Source organism: Amphiura filiformis, chromosome 11 (genome assembly GCF_039555335.1).
Source record: "Amphiura filiformis chromosome 11, Afil_fr2py, whole genome shotgun sequence".
Taxonomy (NCBI): Eukaryota; Metazoa; Echinodermata; class Ophiuroidea; order Amphilepidida; family Amphiuridae; genus Amphiura; species Amphiura filiformis.
Window position 1 is genome coordinate 10,174,931 of NC_092638.1, and position 20,418 is coordinate 10,195,348.

At 36.2% G+C, this 20,418-nt stretch overlaps 1 protein-coding gene across 1 annotated transcript; it reads right to left on the bottom strand.

Moving 5' to 3' along the window:
* Nucleotides 1–1,566: 1,566 nt before the first annotated feature.
* On the bottom strand, nucleotides 1,567–18,506 carry LOC140163463 (uncharacterized). Its single transcript, XM_072186778.1, has 6 exons — nucleotides 18,467–18,506; nucleotides 12,288–12,566; nucleotides 7,084–7,161; nucleotides 6,906–6,980; nucleotides 4,835–5,116; nucleotides 1,567–2,163 (listed from the first exon to the last, which is right to left on the bottom strand). Exons 1-6 carry the CDS (start codon nucleotides 18,504–18,506, stop codon nucleotides 2,138–2,140), a joined length of 780 nt encoding a protein of 259 aa, XP_072042879.1. The 3' UTR covers nucleotides 1,567–2,137.
* Between the last annotated feature and the right edge of the window lie 1,912 nt (nucleotides 18,507–20,418).

Genomic DNA, 20,418 nt, shown 5'->3' on the forward strand with positions numbered 1-20,418 from the left:
TTCAAACCACCGGGTATCTCTTATTAGACTCCGATAGTCTATATTCCTGGAAAAATGGTTGGCAAACTTTGCCTGTTTTTTGGTATATCTATGTTTAACCCAGATGTGCAATGGTTTTTGGGCTGTGGTGAGTAGGGGTGCTTTGGGGTTAAGGCTTATAGGTACGCCTGCGCTCTGTAGCCAGGCGCCTATGTTCAAGGGTATTAGGTTTGGTAGGCATCATTTATGCCAGACGACGGTGGCCGACGTCATTCAATGCGGCAACAGCCAATATCGTCAGCAAAACAGACAATATGACGGCAACACTGCCTGGACGTTGGACGCAATTTTTTCCCGAGCCGAGGTGCGGTTTTAGCTGTTATTGGCCCGGTTGCAGAGAAACCTCAGGGACCTCCTTGTTCAGGCCAAGCTTCCATGTGCTGACGATGAAGTCATTCCATAGTGCATTTTTTTCCACTTCAAATTCACCGTGACCTTTTCAGCCATAACCCCGCTTAGTGAAGATTAAACCGAAATATGCAGTACTAAACCATTATAGTAATCGATTGTCCAATGCACATTTCTTACCACGTGATAATATTAATCCAATGAGCGATCGAATTGTCCGCTACGGTCGACTAATCCAATCGATAATGACGTTATTGACATGACGGGTGGAGCTCCACGGTGAGATTGCGCTATTCAAATTTTGGCCTGGCCCAGCCCTACCCCCGGTAAATCCGGCACTCATCACCGTTTCGTCACTTCTCAACCAGTTTGAACAAATAAGGTCTTAAATCAGAGCTAAAGAGTACAGGTAGTAGCCGCTTGCATTTATTTTGACATAGTTGTCTTTGTTTAGGATATATAGGGATGAGCATAACTGGTACCTTAATTCTTATGCTTACTGTATATACATATTTTGATACAAACAGTTTTATTTTGTTCGCCGTAAAATTATGTAAGATAAAAAACGGTTCAAAACAGGCCATTACAAGAAATAATGGTCTGTAGGCAACACCGTCACAATACATACAAACACAAAACATTTTTTTTTGTATTTTCGAGAAAATAGTTTAAAGCCGTTAAAGCAATAGCGCCGCAATGTTTTTGTTTGAATTATAAATATTATTACGGTTACATTGGTCTACAGAGGGCCTATATATACAGTAAGCCAAAGAATTAAGGTACCAGTTGTGTTCACCCCTGTATATCCTAAATAAAGACAGCTATGTCAAAATTAAAACAAACAGTCAATACCTGTACTCTTTAGCTCTGATTTAAGACCTTATTTGTTAAAATTGGTTGAGAATTAAAGTAACAGTGATCTAAAACCTAAAACAGAATCGAAATCAAAAGTTGTACTTTTGTTAATTGTGTTCTAATCAATGAAAACACGACGCTAGTTTTAACGTTTTCTTGTTCACGAATGCTTTGTGTACAAATCAATAGCGCATGCAATGGTGCAAATTGCAACAATTAAACTGGCATCTTCCTTGGGGTTTTGGATCGTCGTGTCTTTACTTCTCGAACAATTTCAACGGATGATGTCTTAAATTCAAGCTAAAAGATGCAGCTATTGGCTGCTTGTTCCAATTATGACATATCTGTCTCTATTTAGGATATACAGGGGATGAACATAACTGGTACCTTAATTGTTTGGCTTGATGCATTTAAATATTGACAGTAGCATTTCGTACATGAACGCGAGATGTTTTTATTTACCAACCTCAGCGTTATGCGTTATTTTCGTCAAACTTGTCTAACAGATTCATCGTTACTTACTGCTAAGGAAGCTCATAACATTCGCATAAAATTTACAATGTGACGTCATGTGTTCACATACCACGTAGAAAACCTAATTCTGACATCAATATCAGAACAATTTATCCCTTTCCCTTTACAACAATGTAACAACATCAGCAGTAGCCATACCATACCACTAGCCTGCTAAAACGTTAAAACACACTAACGATACTATTATAAATTTATTGACCCTAAACCACCACCACCACCACCAGCCCAACATCCTAACACTTCAAATCGTAGAGAGCAGAAATCAATAGGATCGCCATTCTAGCAACACTTGGTTGGTTCTATTCGGACGAACTGAGCTCGAGGACGAGAATGAAACTCACTCATCACAGCAACATTAGGATTATCTGCACATTGGACAGGAAATGTCTATAACAAAAAGAAAGAATGAAAATTACTTAAAGACATTTCAAGTCGTAGAATCGTACACCAGAAAAACACTGTTTTATCATGTCTAAAAACACTTTGAAAACGTGTTTTTATTACTAAACATGTTTAGAGTATTGATGGCTAAAATTATCCTTTGATGTTTAGGAATTTGATACGTAATGTTTAGTTTCTAAACATGTTTAAAAAGTGAAGGCAAAAATGTGTTCAATTGCTAAACACAGTTTTATGGGATGTAAGTCGTCGTAAATTAATAACCAAGAAGATTAAAAAAAAACCAGTCAACTGCACTATCTATGATCAGCCGTTTTTGGATTCTGTTTTGAAGTACTTCCTTTCTAAACGGGACAAACTTCCCAATGTCTGGGCTCTTGTCCTTGGTTACACGCCTGCGTGGTATCAGATAAGATATCTTAAACTTCCCACAATGCATTTCTGCCTTGTACTGATGAGCACTGATGTGCTATTCAGTGCAACATGGGTCGATGGTCACACAAATACCTCAATTATTAAAAGAGCTCTTCCAGATCTTGCCATTGAGGTATTTCTTGACACTTGACCCAAGTTGCACTGAATAGCAAATCAGTACGAAAGTGCTGGATACTGATTTTATTTGTGCACTCACCACATTGCAACCAGAGACATAATTATTTTCAAATCATTAAAAACAATGTACAAGTTGCATCATTCTTTTGAAATCTCAAAACTTCCCTTGTTAGACGAGTAAAAAGTTTAAGAGAACCCCGGAAGGCGTTCAAAGAGCTTGTATGTGTGACTCAGAAGTGATATTGGGCGATAGTTCTTTGGAATTGATGGATGTTTTCCAGGTTTCATAAGTGCTGTCACATGAGCTTTCTTCCAGATATTCGGGAGCTTGTGTGTTGTCAGACATTGGTTGAAGAGCTGTAGGAGCCACTTCCTTGCTTCAGGTCCAAAGTTTTTGATCTGCTCAGTTGCGATGTTGTTAAACATATCGCTTTTCCTGGTTTTAGAGGGGAGATTCCTGCTTCTAGCTCCTCCATGGTGAAAGGTCTTGTAAAACCACGGTCCTTGTTGTACTTTTTACGGTTAAGCTTGATCTTTTTCTGCTTTTTTCCACTTCTACCATTCAGGAGTAGATGGTGTGCGACTTGGTTTGCTGTAACTTTGGAGTGTGGCGGAGCTGCTTTGGGATCACCTCTGAGTTTGCAAATAGTCAACCAAGCTTTCTTGCTATTCTTTGACATGTCTGTTGACTCAATCAAGGCATTCCAGGTCTTGCGGCGCTCTTGAGAGATACTTTCCATCACTTTCTTTGCTTTAAAAGTTGTTTCATCAGTGCGTGGTGGTGATAGGATTAGTTCAGCTGTTTAAAGCTTTGTCCAGAGTCGCGTGTACATATGTACGGCCGCTCCTATCATGATCCCATGACCCCGGTCCCCGCACTCCGTGCATCCGCGGGTATTCATGCTTGTCGGTGAACTTTAAAAACACCCCCTTTTGCATCTCATTTCGCGAAGTTTTTAGGGAAAAACACCCCTTTTTTAGCGATTTCGCGAATTATTTGCCCTTCGACAATACCCCTATTTTCGCTAAAACGCGAATGATATTTCTAATATACTCTTTTCTGTTTTTCTGGCAGAAACGCGTCGGCTGCTCGATGCGCGATGGAAATACCCTTTTTTTTCAATTTCGCGAACACGTGGTTTGAAAAAAACACCCCTTTTTTGTGTGTTTCGCGAATCGCGTTTCTTCATCTGAATACACCCCTTATTTCGCGAAATTTTCGACGAGCATGAATACCCGCGGATGCACGGATTGCGGGGACCGGGCCCATGACCCAGTGAGCCGATTGAAATTATTGTTTTGTTTTATTAAATTGATTAATGGTTTCTTTACATGTCAACATATATTGTTCAACTTTTCAAAAACATTTGAAATGAGGTTGCCAGAGTTCTGGCTTTTATTTTGGGACACCCTGTAAAAGGGTTGCACTATGAACTCTGTTTATTTTTGACTAGAAACTTGTCAAACTTGACTAGCAAAACTAATCAGAGGGCGGACGTACAAGATTTTTGTTTAACATTACTAGAATATTGTTATCAAAATGACTATAAACTCAAATTTGACCATTTTAGATGACAAGGGCATTGTAATCAAATAATATGAGGCGGAGATCTGGTTTATTAAGCATTATAACATGTATAATGAATAGATTCTTGTCAAAAAGATTCAACTTTGTCCAGGATGCCTTATCCGAGGGGAATCTAACAGCATCTAGTCAAAATGGTATGAATGATGGAGCCAAAATAATATATGGTCAATATGAATAGTTAATTAATACTTGTTAAAATAAACCGGAAACCAACCATTTGATTATGATTCCCAGGGTCAACGTAAAAATACACCTGATTAAAATTAACAGTATACCGTATCTCATCAAAATGATTAGTTTACGGGAACAAAAATAAATGTGTAGTGATTCTCATATCATTAAAGCAATGAATAGTATGAAATAGAGTGTGTCGCAGACATGGGATCTATTCATTAAAACATGGAAATTAAGTTGCATTGACAAAATTGGAAATTGGAAACGAAATTGTGATGTGTTAATCAGACGAAACATTGCGTTACCTAATTATGCCAGCAAAGTACAAGAGAAGACAGTACATACCCTCTATGCAACCGAAACTGATTTCAAGGTACTTCGCAGTGCCTCCACACGGATCTCCAAACACACCATTGCTAGCCTGTACATCACACATATGGTTCCCATTGCATAAATTTTGGACAACTTGCAGTGAATTTCCAGCAACGCAGTTCGTTGTTTGGACAGGTCCGGGACAATCTATCCCATCTTGTCGACCGTAGATAGCAGAAGTAACATTAATGAATCGTCCTTCTTCGCAACCTAGATGCAATATATCGTCTTCACAAACATATCTCAAAGTTTCACCTGCATATAATAATTTTAAAGAGTTGATAAAATTATGTGAACAATAAGATACATTATTGCCTTCGGAACCTGGAACGGGAAACATTAATAATCACTCCCACGACGTGTCCTGCAACTACTTCAAGTTTTTGACAATTAATTTCCATTGATAGGGACACTTCATTACACATGTGATGTATTATGCTGTATTCGTAAGTAACATTTCAGTATTTGTAGGTAAGATTTAGACTTTTGGTGGATATCGAAATCTTCATTTTATAAAGCACTTTGAATGTATTATTTTCTTTATGTGCGTTTAATGATACTAGAGACCCTATCATGTATTGATAGTGTCGATTCACAGCGGTTGAATGAGGATTGAAGTAAGAAACAAAGGAACTAAAGTGACTTTAATTTGCTTAATTGCACACACATCGCTTAAAACCGTTATTACAGGCTTGTGAAGTCCATCTTGGAGCCAGTTATGTCTTGTGGCCTTTCGTTTGAGGGCAACTACAATTAGCTTTATACCAGGGTCCATCACTGTGTTGTCTAGATCATGAGACAATGAGAACAGTCGTTTTTGTCCATGGTATTCGTAGGCAACCTTAGTGAAAACGTCAAAAGTTACCTTCGAATAAATCAATTTGGGCACAAATTACTCAGAAACCAGAAGGTCGGTAAACGTTTAAAATGAAGCACACATGGCAGCTGACAAATCCAATTATTTATCCCCTTCTAATCTTCCTCGAATCTGATTTTTCTTTCAAATAAGCAGACTTTCGTCTATTTCAGTACATATTTTCAACAATTAAGCCGTATTCAGTTTTGCATGGCAGGCATGTATGTGAATTCGCAACTTTCATTGACATATAATTTGATAGCGAACGTACGGGCCTTCTTTATGTACCGATATGGGCATTGGCATGAATGGCGGTTTTTCACAATAGGGTCATGATGTCAAATTGTATTTGTAGGCAACATTCGGCTACCGAAATCTATATACCTACGAATACTTACTTATTTTGTTAATATCTCAGAAATTGTTAAATACAGGCTATTGAAACTTGGTAGTATTAAAAAGTGTATTACCCTGCACCTATTGCTTATTTACTATTCTCTCAGTTTGTGGAAATGACAGAGCTTTTAACATGTATTCGGGGGTAATGCATATTTTTTACCAAACCTACCTTTGTGCCATTTAGAATTTCTCGCAGCTAAACACAATAAGAAAGATGTCTGAATGCAATGCATTTCAGTATTGGACATATCAAAGCTTGTATCAATTGCGCATTTATTAGTGATTTCCATTTTTTAAAGATATATCTAGTGCTATGAAAAATTGTATTCGTAGGTAATGTAAAAAATACCACTCAAAAAATTATCACAAAAAATCCATAATTATGTACAAATATGTGAAAAATTGAACAGGCAATCTTTGAATACACACCTTTCAGGAAATCAATTTAGATTCAATTCAATGACTGCTTTTCATAACTGATGTAGATGTTTTTAAAAATACCTTAAGAAATATTTTGAAAAAAAATGGGTCAAAATAGCATGTTTTGGGGTCTCTGTGTCTAAGTTTTTCACAGAAGGGGGTCTTATTATATATGGTGCGAAGCGTATGATTAAGGCAAATAAACACAATACAAAAACGAAAGCCAATTGTGTAATACTTTAAAGTTATGGCCCTGAACATGCCGTGAACACTTTCGTTGGATTCGACCATATGCGTATTTATAACAGCTGCGTTACTTTTGGTGCAGTCTTTATAAGCTTATCTAGCAGAGACAATATATATCTTTACCTTCAGTTGTGAGTTGTCCTTGAGTAGAACTTTCCGATTTTATGATGGTTTGGCTTGTTGATGACGCTATGGCAGCTGATGAAATAAAAACAAAACAAGAACAAGAAACCTGTCACTTTAGATGTTCTTTTCTCGTGACGAAAATTATTTGATAAAGACAAGTTATACTCGTATGTACCTTTTGTTGAAAGTTGGTTTCCAATTGAAGGAGTATTGCCCGGAATCGTGGTGGCTCGGCTAGTTCGTGATACGGTAGCTGAATAAATAAATAAATAAATAAATAATAATAATAATAATAATAATAATAATAATAATAATAATAATAATAATAATAATAATAATAATAATAATAATAATAAGGATGCTCTTCCTTGTTTTTGAACGGCAACCCAGCACTTATTGATTGGGTTCTGTTTTCTGTTGTTTCTATAAATAATTCATGAAGAAAACGGAAACTTGTAAAAATGTTGCAATCAAAATGGTTATGGCAAACAGAAATACTAAAATTGGCCTGTGCAGTGTGCAGATATCAGAAATATTGTGTTGATTTTGCATGTTAAGGTAAAATAGGTATATGTTTTAGGAAAATAATTTTTTTCTGAATCTTGACTAGGAAGTTTTGCTGGTTCTCTTCACTAGAACACTTATCTTGGCAGGCTATGGGATCATGTGGGCAGACACACCGGGTACCATACATGCTTTGTTGGAGTTCAGTATCTCAGTGTGTTGTATGGTATGTGATCCAATATCTCTGGTGAGAGCTACCTGCTGAGTTATGATGACATATTTAATTTACACATCTTACTATATTCATGTTCCTAGTGGTCTGTCTGTGGTGGTCTGTTATCTTAATATGTGTTGGATAATTTTCAACTACATGTAACATGTTTGACCATGCAACATGCAGTGAACATGGTAAAAGTTGAATCCCTCACATCGAAGACCTGCATAAATAAGCAAGATCACTGAATATTGGAAATATGTACATTTCCTGCTAACACGATGATGACCAAAAGCTATTGATGCACACATCACCTTCAAATATTTGGGTCTATTTTTATGATGACAAATATGTCACAACTAGAATGAAGCTTTAGGGCATAGGTCCTAAGTAATGATTGAATTTTGTTACTAAGAATATTATCAGTAAACATTCAATTCTTGGCTTTAAAGGTGCTATTTGGGGGTTCAGTATGTGTAGGCCTGTAATATGTACTGGTACCTTTCGAAAAATAATATTTCTCGAAATTTTGCTTGTTACTTTGTATGCTTAAATTCTCAAAAAACAAAAAGAGCTATGAATGAATTAATCTATACTATAAGGTGAGAACGTCGGTTGTTTTTTAGGCCACAAGGCTATTTAGCAATCCATGTATCATGTGTATGTGGGTTGTGGGGTCTATACTATAAGGTGCGAACGTCGGTTGTTTTTTAGGCCACAAGACTATTTAGCAATCCATGTATCATGTGTATGTGGGTTGTGGGGTAATGTGTAGGGGTGTTTGTACCCTAACAGTGTCTGCTTCCTACTCATGCCATCCAAACCTGGTGATAATAATATTTGAGTAGGAGGACATTACGTGAGTGGAGATATTTGAGGTCAAAGGTCATCTAGGTGTCAAATGAGGTAATTGTTGATTTAGATTAAGCGATGGGGGAAATTGCTCTCCTTTGTAAAAGTAAATTTCAATGTCAAACATTACCTAGTGATAATAATCTCTGCGTAAGGGAGCATCAGGTGAGTGAAAATGTTTTGAGGTCATAGGTCATATAGGGGTCAAATTTTGGAATTGTTCGTATTGGGCTTTAAGTTGGTGAACGTAAACCTGAAGAGGAGTAACAACGTAAAGAGCATATGAATTGAAGTATAAGAATTGGAATGGAACTGATGTAATGAATCCAACTGAGTCATCAGTATCTGGGAAAAAGTGCCTGATTTTGGGGTTTGAACCAACCGAATCTTGCCACTTCAAATTATTTTGACTATTTTTACAAAGAGAAATATGAAGTTACTCATTGTGAATAACCATGTCCCAGCACATCCCTTTTTAAAGGGATTTTTATTGTAGGTATTGATCAAGTCATTATTTGTGCCAATTGACATCTTAATCGGACCGTGTATTATTGAGTTATGTTAGCCAATTGTTTAACCAATCAGAGGCCAATCCATTACCATGGTAATCAGGGAGTAATTATATACTAGGCTTCATATACTATGATATATTATGTAACCATCCAACGTACTGAAGCTTTTATTCATCTATTGTGTCCGATTTGAGCGCTGTCATATCGGACAATTTTGCAAATCACATCTTTTCCTGACACCCGTGATCTTAAGGAACAGTTTGCCTCTATTTTTTACGAAAATCGGACCAACTTTAATTTTCACCCCTGTACAAAATGCACATTGACATTGGACCTCTTGAGCCTCAGAACTTGGTAACTATAATTATGTCATACGCGCACATATTATACATTTTTTAGATTTTTATGCCCAGACGAATAATTTGCATGTTTAATTTTTGGCCCCTGTATGATCCTGTAGGGTCATGGGGCTCAAATACAGATTGGCAGACAAAATATTTGAATTCATCATACTTCAATTAACAAAAATGTTTTGGTTGCCAGCTTTTGCGCGAACTTGCCGCTTGACGCTAAAATAAGCACATTATATACAGGGTGTCTCAATAAAAATGGGCCCTATGGAAAGTGGTGCATAACTTAAAATATCGGCAGTAAAATAAAACATTTCTTAAAGATTCAAAATTCATGAAGTGTCTGCTTAACAGTGGTGCAAAAAATGATTCAAATCCGTTCACGCGTCACTGAGATAATTAAGTTTGTACAAATAGACACATTTTTGGACCATTCCAATGGGGTAATACACATTAACAATAATGTGTAGCTTATTATAAGAGAAATAAAAGGAAACGCCAAGTGTTGCTGAATAGGAGTTCAAAATCAATCAATCAATCAATCAATCAATCAATCAATCAATCAATCAATCAATCTCCCAAATAATGTTTTTCACACGTTTCTCTTTTGGGTTAAGGGCTCGGATAACAACGTTTGCACAGTATTTTTTGTGGGACCTGACAGCACATCAGACATATCGAATTGCATTCTGAATACGAGGAATGTCCTTCTGAAATCAATGTTTAAATTTTTTTTAAATTCGCCATATAACACACATTTTATGGCAAATTAGAGAATGAATTTGGAGAAAACCTTCTGATAATTACAAACACTCGCTGAGCAGCAAGACCTTCCCTCTGAGCTTTTAATCCGATAAGCTGATTATCTATTTGTTTTCATGATTTGGAAGACACTCTTTGATGTATTGCTGAGCTCAATCATCTGAAATTACTGGAGCGTGAGCCACCCAGGTGGTGGCTCAGCATAGTATTTTATTAACAGAAGGTTTTCTCCAAATTCATTTCCTAATGTGAGCTTTGGGAAAAATTGCATTGATATTACAGGTAGACTTTCGTAGGTCCTGTGGTTCTCGAGTTATGTTGTAAAGAGGGATGAAACAACATCACTTTTGTAAAACGTACATAACTCATTAACAACAATAAATCAAGCAAGGTTTCAAAGTATGAAGTTTCGCAAAACATCAAGGTATTTTTTTCAATAATATATTATTGATCTAGATAATGAAAATCGATCTTTTTGGCAGCTTCGACAAACAATACTTAGTCAACCATTAACTTCATTAATTTCTTCCATTCTAAACTACAATGCACAATGCAGCACATTATTGTTAATGTGTATTGTCCCCCGGGATTGTCCCATTGGAAAGGTCCAAGAATGAGTCTATTTGTAGTTTCCCAATTATGTCAGTGACGAGTGAACGGATTTCAATTATTTTTCCCCAAATATATAGAAAACACTTCATGGATTTTTAATCTGCAAGAAAGTTTTAATTTTACTGCTGATATTTTAAGTTATGTCCCCTATCCACGGGGCCTATTTTTATTGAGACACCCTGTATTTTCAAAACAGAACAAGTCTGTCTATATTGAAGCTGATATGAATAATTTAGGTAAATTTGCATGTGGTGTAGACCATAACCATGATAACCACGCACATGATCCAGTTTAATGTAGAGTGTCATCCTGTTATATTGAAGAATTTGAATATCGCAAAATGTAGCCACTGACTTGCATGGTCTATAAAAAGACTATCATGATAATAGCTGTATTCTACTTAGTGAGTTTTAAGAAAATAACAAATGAAGAAATAAATTATTAATCATGCAGAACTGTATTTAATTAATACATTTTAAGGTCATAAGAATTTATTACGATTAGAAGACCAATCCCATGGCAACGTCGAACAATAGTGCAATAGTTTTACCTTGAATAAAAGCTAGTGCTATTGTACCATGACGTTTTTATCCTTTTAAAATTAATGAAGAATTCGTTATGGTGAACAGAAAATAATTAAGGTTAGCAACTATTTTAAACTGTTGCGATTTGGTAGTTCACAGTATCTTGCGAATGGTAGTGAGCTTTGGCAAAAAATTGCATTGATCATTTCATAGCAAAGTGTGTAGAAGAATTCAAATATCACAGATATACACTTGTAGGTCCTGTGGTTCTTGATTTATATTGTAAAGCGGGCTGAAACAACAACGCTTTTGTAAATCGTACATAACTTCTTCACAACAATAAATTAAGCAATTTTTCAAAGTATTGTAGAATGAACATTTGCAAAACATCAAAGTGTAATTTTTAATTGATTTAGATAATTAAAATCGATTTTTTGGGCTGCTTCGACCAACAATAGATTGTGTAGCCTTAAATCAATAGAGGCAATAGGGTACAATTGAGTGTTTCAGTATAAAACCGGCCCATGGCACATTTGTCAATTTGAAAAAAAAAGTGCCTTTTGCAATCTTGAATTCATATGGAAATATATAAATAGGTGTTTTCTTTTGCTTCTAGCAATAAAATTGGAGTGTTTACAACAACTTAGTAACTTCAGTGGCAGGTAACTTTCACCTAAAAATCTCGCCAGAAAATCCCAACAACAAAGGTCCGCGTCATCAACTGCTGGTGGGACCGCCACAGGAGGGCACTCCCAGCCTGCGCCCAAAATCCAGATTGTCAAGTAAGCCCATGTGCACCACATTTAATAGGCGAAGCCTTACAGCAGGCATGGTAGGCAAACAGGAAAATAAAGAAATATTATTACAAGTTACTATATAATGCATCTTGAAGACATTTGTGTTGAAGACAGGTATGTTTGGGGATCTTTAATGTTTGGGGAAGATCATTCCATGCTTTATCCCGCTCAACCAGAAAGTCCTCTTGCCAGTAGTATTTTATTGAGACACCATATTGTATTGTTTTATTTACAGGTAAATAAAATACGTACCTTTCGAATCTGTAGGCCTACACCCTAGTTTCTCACGTAACTCCGTGACATTGTCATTGTTGTTTAGCAGTAACAGATCATCCGAGTAAAAGAAGTTCTCTAATCCTGGGAGAGGTGTCGGGTTCATTCCTCCGAACAGAATTTTGGTACAAGTACATAAGACGTCCTTATTAGTATAAGACAGGACCCAACGTAAACCTAATTTAATATGATCCGGGTCAGATTGCTGTCCTATGAAGCAATCTTTGGCTCCACCATGTCCACAGGCACATATAATGGCTGCAACCAAATACACATCATCATGTTGTTAACTACATGTATGCACACAACACAGGGGCACTCACAATGGGCAATTGACCCGTACTGGTAGCGCTGTGTTGTAGATATAGGAGATGAACTAGTTAGCGTCAAATATCAAAAAGTATAAAAGCTATGATTTTAGTACATGATCTATGTTTCAATTACTTATTCTTTTCAAAATATCTGAATTTTTAACCCGGTACAAGCTTTAATAACGGGGGACTATACATTTGTAGGAAATCTACATCTTATCCAAACTCCCGTGTTAATCCAATGCACATTTTGCTTCACCGGGCCGCCCTGACTTGATCGCATTTGGAAGATGGGTGCCAGCGCCATGAAACCGTAATAGGTACAAATTTAGTACTTTCTGTCAATCAAGTATGGTTTATTCTGTACATGTCAATCTTTAAATTTATAATAACGGAGGACCGCCTTGATAAGTAAATGATAGCAAACCAGTGAAAAATACCCCAAAACTCAGTCATTGGAGCTCCACCCATACATGTCAATAGCATCATTATTGATTGGATTAGTCGACCGTAGCGGACAATTCGATCGCTCATTGGATTGATATTATCACGTGGTAAGAAATTTGGATTGGACAATCGATTACTATAATGGTTTAGTACTGCATATTTCGGTTTAATCTTCACTAAGCGGGTTTATGGCTGAAAAGGTCACGGTGAATTTGCCGTGGACAAAACTGCACTATGTTTAAAAAACATTAAAATTCAACTAGCTACGTGTATTTCTAGGAGGAAATTTTACGACCCATTAACAATAGCTAGTAGCTCAAGGGAGCACGGTGGCCGAGCGGAACGGGCTCCGACTCATAATCGGAAGATTACTCATCTCTGTAGTAGGTAAAGGGTGAGAAACAGACCATTACCATAGATAATCGGTGTCTTGTTGAGGTATGGTGAGCATGTTAGTCGCTCGGAAGGCGAGACCCCGAATGGTCTGTTTTGAACCGTTTATCTTACATATACGGCGAGCTAAAATAAACGAATTTGTTGTAATGGTGTATTCATTTTCCAAAAGACAAAATGGAAAAACTGATGTATTATTTTGTAAAAGTTGTGGGTTTTTCCCAAAATAAAAACACCCCGAGATAGTGTAATATTCTTCCCATGTGTCCTGCGTGCAAGTCTATGAGTCTATTTAATGACAAATGCAAGTGATTTAATCAAATCAATACAGAATTGATCTCAATTGATATCTCAGTATTTTAAGTGGTTTGGTAGGTTATTTACTTGCATAGTTAACCCGCTGGAGTGTATTCACCCTGTGACCATTGTTATTCAAATGATTAATGAATAATGCAAATTGTATAAAGTTGTCAACGTTTGGACTACGATCTATTTCAACACCATGAAATTTATATCTTAGAAAAATGTGAGTATTAGCAGATATTTGAAAAACCTAGTAACGTTGTGTCCAATGGTGCTCCCCATTACGGGTAGGTCACAGTAAGGCTTTGCACCCCCAGCCTCTTGACTTGTAATGAGTACCGCAGATTAGTTTGCGAAGCTCCCCTGGTCGGGTAGTATCCCGGGGGTTCTTGCCTATAGCTAATTCGCATGGACCGTTGAGCGTTTTTGGGTTGGGCAAGGATAAAGACAGATTCCCTTCTAAAAACCAATGGCAAGTTTATATACATGTACTGAGTATACATTCAACGAAACGGTTACTTTTTTTATTTATGAATATTTACTTCGTTATGCTTATTAAAATTTAATTTGCATAAATTTAACTGAGCACCAGTGGTGTTATATGAATTACTGTTATACGGACTGCAGGAGCCCTCTATAATTTTCTCTTGTCATGTAACATTTGCATTTATATCGAGCTGTAAATGCATTTGTTCCGAGACTAGTAACCAACTCAGATTCTACATGTATGTTGTGATCCTTTCCATAGTGTTTCTAGAATATCCACGGTGTTCCTTTTGTTTAGCTCGCTGCCCGAGACCGTTATCTTGAGCTATTGTGTTGATAATGGTCTCTGGGCAGCTAGCTACCTCCATTACTCTAGGTAATGGTCGAGGCAACGAACCTTAAACAAAAGGAATACAATGGATAATCTAGACGTATATATCCAGGTATATGGTCGAATCCAACCAAAAGTGTACACGGCATGTTCAGGGCCATAACTTAAAAGTATTAATCAATTGGCATTCGTTTTTGTATTGTGTTTATTCGCCTTGATCATACGCTTCGCGCCATATATAATAAGACCCTTTCTGTGAAAAACTTAGACACAGAGACCCCAAAACATGCTATTTTTACCCATTTTTTCAAAATATTTCTTAAGGTATTTTTAAAAACATCTAAATCAGTTATGAAAAGAAGTCATTGGATTGAATCTAAATTGATTTCCTGAAAGGTGTGTATTCAAAGATTGCCTGTTCAATTTTTCACATATTTGTACATAATTATGAATTTTTGTGATAATTTTTTGAGTGGTACTTTTTTACATTACCTACGAATACAATTTTTCATAGCACTAGATATATCTTTAAAAAATGGAAATCACTAATAAATGCGCAATTGATACAAGCTTTGATATGTCCAATACTTAAATGCATTGCATTCGGACATCTTTATTATTGTGTTTAGCTGCCAGAAATTCTAAATGGCACAAAGGTAGGTTTGGTAAAAAATATGCATTACCTCCGAATACATGTTAAAAGCTGTGTCATTTCCACAAAGTGAGAGAATAGTAAACAATAGTTAAGCAATAGGCGCAGGGTAATACACTCTTTATTTCTACCAAGTTTCAATAGCCTGCGTTTAAATATTTCTGAGATGTCAACAATAAAAGCAAGTATTCGTAGGTAAATTTCGGTAACCGAATGTTACCTACGAATACAATTTGACATCATGACAGTATTGTGAAACACCGCCATTCATGCCAATGCCCATATTGGTACATAATGAAGGCCTGTATGTTTGCTATCAAATCATATGTCAATGAAAGTTGTGAATTCACATACATGCCCACCATGCAAAAGTGAATACGGCTTAATTGTTAAAAATATGTACTGAAATAGACGACGGTCTGCTCATTTGAAAGAAAAATCAGATTCAAAGAAGATTAGAAGGGGATAAATACTTGGATTTGTCAACTGTCATGTGTGCTTCATTTTAAATGTTTCCCGACCTTCTGGTTTCTGAGTAATTCGTGTCCAAATTGATTTATTCGAAGGTAACTTTTGACGTTTTCGCTAAGGTTACCTCCGAATACCATGGAAAAACGACTGTTCTCATTGTCTCATGATCTAGACAACACAGTGATGGACCCTGGTATAAAGCTAATTGTAGTTGCCCTCAAACGAAAGGCCACAAGACGTAACTGACTCCAAGATGGACTTCACAAGTCTGCAATAACGGTTTTAAGCGATTTGTGTGCAATTAAGCAAATTAAAGTCACTTTAGTGCCTTTGTTTCTTACTTCAATCCTCTTTCAACCACTGTGAACCGACATTATTAATACATGATAGGGTCTAAAGTATCAATAAACGCACATAAAGAAAATAACACATTCAAAGTGCTTTATAAAATGAAGTTTTGATTGCGATATCCACCAAAAGTCTAATTCTTACCTACAAATACTGAAATGTTACTTACGAATACAGCATAATACATGACATGTGTAATGAAGTGTCCCTACCACTGGAAATTAATTGTCAAAAACTTTAAGCGGTACCCCAGGACACTATTATTACCCATATACGGATTCATTCAACAATTATTTATCATGTAAAATTGCTGATTAACTACTTGTATATCAAAATGAAGTGGTCAAAATCTTGCTAAAAGCATCAAAATTTTTTGGATCTAAGGTAATAGCATTTATTCATTTGGACGTACCATCTGAAAGAGATCTAAAAACTACCATTTTATCAATTCATTACCATAATAGCAAAATTTAAACCTCTAAACTCAATATAGATATTGTTAAATCGCTCATGTTACCTACGAATACCCGGGTTTCTTCACCTTTTCATTGTATAAAGCGTTAGGTGTATGCGTATAATTCCTAATATTCTTGAAAACATATATCCTACTCGTTCTTATACAATGTGTAAATTGATTCATACTCATTTGATAAATAAAATACAGAAACTGACTTAAACTTCATTTTCAAAAATAAACTAGCATAAATTGACTAAGATCATATTGATCGCGTTATAAAAATAAAAACAAATATTTTCTGGTTGAGCTAGCATTTTCCTGACACCCTGTGGTCTACATTACACGAAAAAAGTGTTAATGGGAATATTCCATTTGTTTTAGGTTGATTAGTATTGCGATAGTGAAAGCATCCTAGTGGTATTCGTAGGTTACATTGGGTTTTGATATCACATTTACTATCACACGTCCTGGATTTATTTTTCAAGATTAGTAATGGCACTTTTGGTTCCAATATGTCATCAATCAATGGGCAAAAGGAAAAAATTGTGGAGACATTTTTATTTCGGACTTTTATTTTTGGCCCGTGGACACTTTTGGTTGGATTCGACCATATACGTCTACCCCTATCGGGTCTCAACCTCAAACCAACTAACATCTCACCAGTCATGAACAACACGCCCATTATTTCTGATAATGGTCTGTTTTGAACCGTTTATCTTACATATACGGCGAGCAAAATTAAATTGTTTGCATCAAAATATGTATATATAATTGTTTAAAAATTGAAATAAAAAAAATCAAATCAATAATAGTTATTGATCTCAATTTACATCTGTATTTGAAGTGGTTTGGTAGGTTATTAATCCGCTGGAGTGTATTCACCCTGTGACCATTGTTATTCAAATGATTAATGAATAATGCAAAGAGTTGTCAACGTTTGGTCTACAATCTGTTTTAACACCATCTTAAAAATGTGAGTAATCAGATATTTGAAACACCTAGTAACGTTGTGTCCAATGGTGCTCCCCATTATGGGTAGGTCACAGTAAGGCTTTGCACCCCTAGCCTCTTGACTTGTAATGAGTACCGCAAGTTAGTTGCGAAGCTAATTAGCATGGACCGTTGAGCGTTTTGGAGTTGGGCAAGGATAAAGACAGATTCCCTTCTAGAAACTAATAGCAAGTTTATATACTAACATCTCACCAGTCATGAACAACACGCCCATTATTTCTGATAATGGTATGTTTCTCACCCTTTATCTACTACGTATAAATGGGTACCCGGCATTCTTAAATGCTGGGAAGGTAACAGACTCGCTGCTGAGGAGGTGTAGCGATCCCCCTATAGCATGGAGGAGTCTGGCCCAATCGCCAATGAAAGAGAGATGGGCACTCCGATCACTGTTTTAGTACTTTAGTGCTTTACCTTTTTTTAACAATAGCTGATCATAACAATTTAAACTAATCCCTATACCCTTTGCATCCCAACAATAACAATAACACTAACCACAACCCTACCCATATGAGTAAAACAGTGGCCTAAGTAGACATAGCAACTGGACATTTTCTGTAAAATCCCTTGTCCTACGCCACCCAGGTTAGCCAACACACATGTAAAAAAATATTTTGAACTAGAAAACGTTGGAATAACAACCCCACAATAATGATAATAACAACAGAAACATTCTGGCAACCGATATAGCTGGATTTACAATACATGTTGGATTTTGATATTAAATAGTTTTCATTTGTCAAGGTCAAACATGAATGTTCAATATTGTGACTATGTGAAAAAATAAATAATGCAAACATTAATATAATAGTTGTAGTTACAAATACACACACAAAAAAAATCAGTTTGATGTCTTCATAATATGATATTAGTGAAAACAATTCTGACTTTATCTTTAATAATCGTGTCATCCTTCTATTTGTTTGTTTGTTGTTTAATGATGCTTACCTGTCAAAGCTGCTATTAGGAATTTTATCGCCTTAGACATGTTGAATCCAATCTACGTCATCTTTAAATCCCGTTAACTTTACATTTCATTCCTGATAATGATGTACATATTCTGCTCGCTGGTAGGCAAGGAGAAAACTAGTATTCATCCCAAACAAACAAATATAGCAGTGTTGTCTGTTACCATAGTGACGCCAGGGGGGGAGCAGTCCTGGTGATCATTTATTATTACTTCTGGTATATTAAATAAATTAGGGTCTTTGACTAATTTTGCACCTGATATTGGCAATTATTATAGTAATTTTGAAAGGTTCGCGATATTATGAGTTTCACATACTTGCGATCGATTAAAGCAACGGAGTTATAAAAATATTACCAGGTATATTGAAAATGATACAATGACAAAATGGTATCACAATGAAATTCCATTTATTATGGGTTCCCCAGGAATATGGGAGCTGGTATCCAGGGTAATATTCTACATTTGTCTTCGTCAATGCACTTATCGTCATTATCGCTATCAGCACTATCAAGGCTTTTAGAACCCTCATTAAATATTCAAATTTCGATTTGATATAAACAGGAACCAATTCAACATGATTAAAGGCCCATTCAGTGATTTACTCATCCGGACGATAGTAAAAAATCATCAAAATTTAGATTTTGGTACCTTTGTCTTTGTCATAGATGTGCCAACATAGCCTGCGAGTGGTTCAGCCGAAAGCCATGTATTTTTAAGACAAAATAAGATATTTTACACTAATCTGTAATTTAGATACTGACAGTATCTAAATTAGCTACGTGTATTTGAATGGGGCTTCAACTTCGTCAGTACTGCTGTTTTCTTCGTTTTTTGCCAAATTTGTCATTTCAAAAATATCAAATGACATTTCAATGACTTATCCTTCACTTTTAAGTAATTTACAAACACTTTTAATTTTTTACACTTGCGCTGGGATCACTGAATGGGTCTTTAAAGCATATTTGCGAGCAGATCTAATATCAGGGTAACCACATACAGGGTGGGCCAAAACGAACTTTACCCAAATTTAAAGGTCCGTTTATCGGAGTTTGGAACCGCCATTCACGATATTATTACATAAATGTTAAATACGTATCTTTCGCAGAAAACATGGTGAAAAGATGTAAGAAAAAGAAGCAAAATGAACAAACTGGTGCTGGTTTTAAGTAAGAGGGTCCACAATCACTTTGTCCACGCGTAATTGAATATTGTGCTGATCAGTACTGTGATTGACCTACATAATCTATGATTGGAAAAAACATCAGCTTGTCATTGAAAAATGATTAATGTTTTACATGCATGAATGGATTACCAAATTTTAAAGGTCCGTTTTTCGGAGTTTAGAACCATCATTGTAAAAATATGCAACAATATAGTTGAAATGTTGAAATGGTATGTGAGGCAACTGTTGAATCTATAACTGACTGTTGAGTTGGGAGCTGTTCGGCCAGTTCTTTGACGCCCACTCCGTTCTTTATCACAATGTACATTGTATTAAACACATAACACTTTCAGTACGGTGTTTTAGAACTGCAGACCGTTATGGTAGGTTTGGGTAGGATTCTAACATTTGGGAAACAAAACATTGCACTACAAAAAAGCTTTTTGTTCTAAAGTCGAACCTCTGCCATAAAGACCCCTCCCGTCCATTCCCTTACACAATAAGTAACACAAGTAAGAAGCAGCAATGTTGACCAGTTAGCAAGGAGAGCAGTGGTATTATATTTAAAGCCATATATAAAGCAAAGTAGGAGTGGCCATCTCTCTTTTGAAGCGATGGGTCAGACTCCTCCATGAGTCTGTGCAATACCTTCTCTTTGAATAAAGCCGATGCCCCTTTGGACACCTGAGTGGGGAGAGGCAATATGGGTAACGAGCTTTGCCTATAATTGAAAACCCAAATTAAAAGACTAGTTATGACTCATACTTC

Bases quoted from the DNA above. Each gene is read 5' to 3' on its own strand.
- LOC140163463 (XM_072186778.1), bottom strand. From the start codon at position 18,506: ATGTCTAAGGCGATAAAATTCCTAATAGCAGCTTTGACAG. The intron at 6,981-7,083 runs GTACATACGAGT...TTATTTCATCAG, and splicing joins AAACCAACTTTCAACAAAAG to CTGCCATAGCGTCATCAACA. The intron at 2,164-4,834 runs GTATGTACTGTC...TTTTTGTTATAG, and splicing joins CAGTTTCGGTTGCATAGAGG to ACATTTCCTGTCCAATGTGC.